At 33.7% G+C, this 6683-nt stretch overlaps 1 protein-coding gene across 4 annotated transcripts; it reads right to left on the bottom strand.

Moving 5' to 3' along the window:
- Positions 1-711: 711 nt before the first annotated feature.
- LOC121783213 (transcription repressor KAN1-like) lies at positions 712-4487 on the bottom strand. 4 transcript variants are annotated; one of them, XM_042181217.1, is made up of 6 exons: positions 3545-4487; positions 3387-3463; positions 2774-2819; positions 2464-2641; positions 1268-1362; positions 712-1167 (listed from the first exon to the last, which is right to left on the bottom strand). In XM_042181217.1, exons 1-5 carry the CDS (start codon positions 4125-4127, stop codon positions 1287-1289), a joined length of 960 nt encoding a protein of 319 aa, XP_042037151.1. In that variant the 5' UTR covers positions 4128-4487; the 3' UTR covers positions 712-1167; positions 1268-1286. The 4 variants fall into 4 exon arrangements, with proteins under 4 accessions (XP_042037151.1, XP_042037152.1, XP_042037154.1 ...); XM_042181218.1 differs by having other exon boundaries at positions 1268-1359; positions 3545-4485; XM_042181220.1 differs by lacking the exon at positions 1268-1362.
- Between the last annotated feature and the right edge of the window lie 2196 nt (positions 4488-6683).

Genomic DNA, 6683 nt, shown 5'->3' with positions numbered 1-6683 from the left:
GTAGAAGAAGAGTAGAAGAATATCCCTAAATTGAAGAAGAAGAAGAAGAAGAAGAAGAAGAAGAAGAAGAAGAAGAAGAAGAAGAAGAAGAAGAAGAAGAACTATCCCTAATTGAAGAAGATGACGCAGTGTAATTGGGTTTTCAAGTGGGTCCCTAATTTTATTTTATTGGACTTTAAGTTGGGCCTTTATATTTTATTGGTATGTAAATTTATTTGATAATGAAAAAAAAATGCAGCCCTAATTGAAGCCCAAATCTAAAATTACAATAGCGGCTCTTCTCCTTCTAAAACCAGAATAGAGGTAGCGAATTATATCATAGCTTTGGAGTCGGACTGTCGAACAGAGGCAGCAAATTACAGCATGTATTTTCCAAAAAATCAAAGGTTTGATTCTTGATTGACGGTTGGATGAATGATATCTTAGTTGTATATACTGAGAGGGAAATTTTAACAAAATTGAAAATGAGTACATCCTTCGACGGTTTCAAGAAATGGCGACACGTCGAAAAAATGTTATCATCTAGAGTCTCGTAAAAAATTGTAAAGACATTTTATTTGAGTTGAATATTTTATTATAATAATAATAATTATTATTATTATTATTATTATTTTAATTTCAGCACCGGCTTATTTGAAAGTCTAGTTCCGTCCTTGCTGATAGGTGCTTTGAAAGGTTGAAGATTATGGGCTTTAATAAAATATCCTAGAGTGTCTCTAACATCTTTACGCTCTTTAATATGAGAGAAACGAGCAATTGCATTGTTACATTTACAACATGATGACAGAATATAAGTTAAATTGTTACATTAGCAAATCATTAGTAGCCAAATCAAACTAAAACGAAGAAATAAAGAGAAGGAACATGTCGAAACTAATTAATATAAAATACTCCCGGCTGCTTCACGCCCATCTTCTTGATTGGGAACGTCTCTTTATGGACATATAAATATAAATATGTATGTATACATATAGATATAGATATGTTCATGCCTTCATTTTCCATCAACAAAGAGAAGAACCTCGATCAAGAATTCAAAATTTCAAATGAAAATGTTTGTATTAGCTCATGCTTTCTCTTTCTTTTGCTGCAGTAGCTCCCATTTCCATACCGAAGAAGCTCAGATTCTCCTTTTAATCCAATTACCTCTGTGCACACATTTTTTTCCTGCCATTTCATGGAAAAATGCACATTAGTTCTAAGCTTCTTCATATATACGATGATTGTATTTGTATACATATATTTGTTCGAAATAAAGTCTCTTTGCCTCTTAGCTAAGACGACAATCACGGGAAGGACAACGATCCGACGAGGCTGTGTGAATCAGCACCGTTGCTTTGCAACCACCCCTCTCGGTTACTACTAATACAAATTCAAACAATTGAAATTTCAGAAATGAGAAAACTAACAATATGGAACTAAAGTAAATAACAATTCAAAATCTTGGAATTTAAAGATAGTTTGCATGTACTGAAGAAATAAGAAAAGGCTACAAAATAGATTATTTATGTATATCAGCTATACATAATAATAATAATTTTTATTTTTGCATCATGCTATTTTCGAAGTCAAAAGAGTTAAACAATATTAAGAAGGTCGCAAAAGCTCCCAACATCCAACCGCTGAAACAGTATTTTTCACACAAGAAAACGTCCAAAATAATCCCAAATCAGAAAGCAGCTCACTCACAAATTATAGCTATATGCATAGACATTTAAGCATTGTCTTATTCATCCATTTTTTAAAACCAAAGGGGAAGAAAAGCATTTGCATTTGAGTTCTATAGTCATATGTTTTAATGATTTCGACAAGACTGGGTTTATTTGGTAAAAGGAGTAATAATTTGGGACAAAAGAAATGACAGAGAATAGACATATAAACACATAGTATCAAATAGGCTTAAATAAACCAACCTATACAGCTTTAAGAAAAGGAGAGCACTTAAGTCAAGAAGATACTCATGATTTTTTGGTCATGTATGAAAAGTAATTCCTTTTGAAAAGGAATAATTAAGAGCAAGGGTTTTTTGTTCCTTTGAAAGAATTGAATATTACGCTAATAAACTAATTCAAGAGAAACAAATTATTCCACGGAGAAAAAGAAAAGGCATATGTGGGAAGTGGTTGCTTTCTCACTTATCTCAATTTGGCTTTTTTCCATTAACTTTATCTAAGTAGCCCATTATCCAACCTCAGATGAAAATCTTCCAAAAGAAAAGATTAAAAAAAGAAAAAGAAACAAAAGCAAAAGCTGCCACAAGAACCCTTTTTATTCTTAGAAAAAAGCTTTTGAAATTGTGGACGTGAGAATGCACTTCTGAAGTTTAGGTACCATGCAAAAAGGAAAAGGAATTTATTAATTATTACTACTATACTCACATGATTTCGTAGTCTTCTTAGTACGTGCGCATTCTTATTATATCTACTCATATATAGTGCATACTTAGTGTTTGTTTTTGTTTACCTTGAAGAATTGCTCCACAATGTAGGAGTGGTGGAGGGGTAGTTTAGGTCATATTCTTGTTGCATAGTTCCACCGGAAGGTCCGCCCCCCCTCTGATCCAAGAACTGCCTTAAGCCTGACCGGTCCCCCCCGCTAGCCACGGTTGACAGATCATCTTCACCGGACCCATCTGATTGACCTTCAACAAAAAAACAAAACACAACAAGTCAATTCCAACATTTTTACTTGCACTACATTTTCCCAAGATGTAAAAATTAAGGTCAAAACTAATGTAAAAATGTCAATTCCAAATAATATAACATAAACATACCTGAGGAAGCCGCAGGCTTGTCTGTGGTCTTGATAGTTCGATACATCTACAAGTTCAATGAAATAGCATAAACAAATTAATCAAAATTCAATATTCCTATTAGTACTACATAGAAAGGAGATTGTAGTTGTGTATGAGAATGTATCAAGTCCTAGCCATGCATTATACTATAATTTATATAATTAGGATTAAATTAATAAGTGGAGAATGAAGGGGGGAAATAGGTAGAGCTAGTGTTGAAATGTAAAGATCATAAATAAACCTAGTGCTACTGGAAGTAATACTAGTGTAAGACTTTGTTCTGAGCCATGTCTGAAAAATCATCATTAATCACGAGGTTGATGTTTGATAAAGTAGTAATCAGCCATATTATTGAAAAATGATGACTTTTGGGTTTGTCTCTTTTCCATTCTCTCTCTCTCTCTCTCTTTGTTGTCAGCCCCAATACTTCTTTATTGCATTTCAGTCTGCAACCATTCATCGGCTACTGTGCCGGAGAAATAAACGGAGTCCACACAAAAAGATAAACACAAACAGCTAATTTCCTGGCTTCCCTTTTTTTTCGAATTTCACTCCTTTTCTATTGAATTCAAACACATAAATTTATCCATACCTGTAAATGGCTCTTCACATGCGCCAGTGTGAGATCCTTCACATCCATCAGCTCCAACACCGACTTCGGCGTCGCCCCTAATTTCAAAATTAAATAAACATTTTAATTAATTAATTAACACTTAAACGGAATTTTATAAATATTTGTTGAAGAATTACTTTCATGGCCGCCGAGCAGCTCCACTGCATGAACGAAGCGGCTGTGGAGAGTGCTTGTCCATCTCATTCTCGGCGCTCTCATGCTCCGTTTCGCCGGAAATTTGGGGAGGAATCGCGAAGATCTCATGATTCCATGATGCGAAGAAGGAGGGGCTTCGTGGGAGGAAGGGCCGACACCGTAGAGATACGCGCCGCCGCGGTAGGGCGGCGGCGGGGAGGGGCCGAGATTCAGCATTGGCATGTGGTGGTGATCGGCGACGAAATAAGGCGGCGGCGGAGAGGGGTAAGGCATTTGGTAGTAGCGCATCTTTGGATCCTTGTTGTCGAGGCCGAGGAACGGGAAGGGACGGTTGGGATAGACGGGGATGCCCTTGATCGGTCTGAGCTCGTCCGATTCCGCGGCCGGATAAGGGTTTTGTGTTTTGTATTCGCCCTTCTGGAGCTCGTCGCTGGGCGGGTGGCCTAGCCCGCCCAGCGAGAGCTCCGTGAAGGAGCTTTTAGAGTTGATTTCACAGTTTGGTGGGCTGATGTTGAGAGAGAGATCAGGAAGTGCTGAATTTGAGCGACCCTCCAACAAGGGCATCTTTTTTTTTTCTCTTCTCAAGGGTTTCCTTTCTGTGTCTTCACTCACTCGTCCAAATCAAGATCTTGAGCAAGGGAAAGGAAGAAGGAGCTCAAAGAGCATAAAAGAGAAAGGGAGGAAGGGAATAAAGAGGTCCAAATCTTTTTTTTAGGATTGAATTCTTTGGAAAGTTGTGAAAAGACTGGTTGTAAATATGCTTGAAAAGGTAGTGTGTTCTTGAAAATGGAGATGGTGCAGAAAGAAAGAGAGGAGAAGGGAAATTGCAAAGGGGAAATGAGGAAAAGGTGGATGTGTGGTGAAGGGATTTGGTGTATGGTTTAATTCCTCGACAGTATATCTTGGAAAATGACAACAGAAGTAGCCAATTTCTCTCTAGTCAAAACAATTTTATAAAATACTTTCCAGAATATTTTAATTCCTAATTGAAAAATATAGTGCCCACTTTTTGATTTCCTTCCCCGTAGTCGACGGGTTAAAATTCTTGAAACAGAAAGTTAACCCTCTTCTGTGATTCTTTTCCCCCCACCCTCTTCGCTTCTCTCTCTCTAACTTTTCATTTCAGACACACCCACAATTCAAATTGTGTTTCCCTATATCATTAACATTTTTTTCTTTCAAGAAAAAATTTCAAGACTCATCCTTGACTTTTTTAATTCACCAGTCAATTAGGTGATTGATATATACTACTACTTAACTAATTACTACTTGTATTTAATATTTCTACGTTTCGGCCTCATTTATTTTGGGTATGTCTTGTTGTAACTTTGTGTCAACACTTATTCAGCTTTGGGTTCATTATTGTAATTAGTATGATATGGAGTATATGCCATCTATAATTGCAATTTTATTGACAATTTTGAAACGGGTGTAATAAACTTTATTGTATTTCTAATAATTCAACTTGTATTGAAGGTGTATGAGATGAGACATATTTAAATCATTAATTATGAAGTCCATATTTTTGTTGTTATTTGAATTGTCATGCCATGTCTCATTTTACTCTTTCATTATATAGTAAGTGATACTGGTATATATTATGATATAAATATATTTTCGAAATATTCTGTAGAATTTATATAATAACAAGGCACAGCGTAGTCATCCAAATTTCTTACCTTATAATCTGCTCTAATGTTACGATATCATTATAATATGTCACTATAGAATAATCTACAGAACAGAATTATATTAATAAAAATTGGAGAATCTTGTCTGTTTTTTAATTTTTTTATGGGGGGATATTAAATGTGCACACAAACATATGCAGATAGAGTGAAAGTAGAGTGATTGACTTGAGTGAGATCCACAAAGGAGGGTTTGTTTGGTAGTGTGTGTGCGCGCATATATGTATATATTTGATATTTTTGTATGAGTTGTGCATTAACATTAGCATGTTCTTAAAAAAAATTAAAATACATTACCTTCTAATTCCCTTTTCATACTCCCAAATATTCCCTTCTAATCTTTCAACAACTTTGTCTAGCATCTTGGGTGTTATTATGTCTTCCTCCACATGTATGAAACCCTCATATACTCAATCCCCCAAATGGTTTTGCTTCTTTAATTTTTTCAAAACCCTAGGCTGAATCGAAGGGAATAATAATGTTATTCTAATTTTGTTGTTGGGGTGATTTTATCTCTTCGCATTGGGGTGTAATTCTCATACAATTCCGGACATAGATGAGTTATATTTCCTATCAAAGATGCTTTAAGTATAGATTCATTTCCATAATCCATATATCTATAGATATGATGCACTTGTAAATGACAATTAATAGACACATCATCTATGTATTTAGGGTGAAATTAAGCATTAATCGACTTGACTGGTTAATGGTACAAAAAATTCGTATCATATAATTAGTGTTAATTAGCAACATTGTCACTTTTGATAATAAAAGTAATCTCGCGTCAAATATTTTAAGTATATATATCAATCATCAAATTAAGAATTTTGGACTAATACTTCAATTTGTAAACTAATACAACTTGTAATTTTCCTTTCTCATGATACTGAATAAAAAATTTAAGTTGTTTTAATAATGATCAAATTCTTTCAATTAACTTTATTTTATATGTTGCTACTGTGCGGACGTACCACTGCGAAAAAAAACGTCTAAGGATATATTTTAGTCAATTAAGGACTAAAAGGTATATGTACAATATAATGGGTTATGTTTATGATACAAAATATTATTTATGAGAGAAAATGCAAGTTATATAGTATATATTTTTATATTATTCCATTTAGTCTATAATAGAATTATATTTATTTATTTTCATTTTAATAATATTGAAAGAATTTTTTTATTTGATGTCATTAATTTATTAGTATATAATTAAATGTCAATTTATTTTTTTCTTTGCAACTTTAAATATAAAATAAAAGAATACATCAATGATAAATATTATGGTATTCAAATTAAACCAAAAAATAAAACAAAAAAATTTGTTGAAAACGTGGACCTTATGAGAATGTTGTTCATGAATAATATATGTATTATATATATAATGCTAATATCCATAATTTTTTTAATTATCTTTAAATTTTCAAAA

This window comes from Salvia splendens, chromosome 21 (genome assembly GCF_004379255.2).
Source record: "Salvia splendens isolate huo1 chromosome 21, SspV2, whole genome shotgun sequence".
Classification (NCBI taxonomy): Eukaryota; Viridiplantae; Streptophyta; class Magnoliopsida; order Lamiales; family Lamiaceae; genus Salvia; species Salvia splendens.
The sequence above is the reverse complement of the archived record's forward strand: the minus strand, read 5'-3'. Positions and strand labels throughout refer to the sequence as shown.

What these genes read in the sequence shown, in the direction of transcription:
- LOC121783213 (XM_042181217.1), bottom strand. Translation starts at nt 4,127, where the DNA reads ATGCCCTTGTTGGAGGGTCGCTCAAATTCAGCACTTCCTGATCTCTCT. An exon ending in CAAGCCTGCGGCTTCCTCAG is followed by an intron (nt 2,642 to 2,773) that starts GTATGTTTATGT and finishes TTTTTGTTGAAG; the next exon opens with GTCAATCAGATGGGTCCGGT. An exon ending in TTGTGGAGCAATTCTTCAAG is followed by an intron (nt 1,363 to 2,463) that starts GTAAACAAAAAC and finishes AATTTGTATTAG; the next exon opens with TAGTAACCGAGAGGGGTGGT.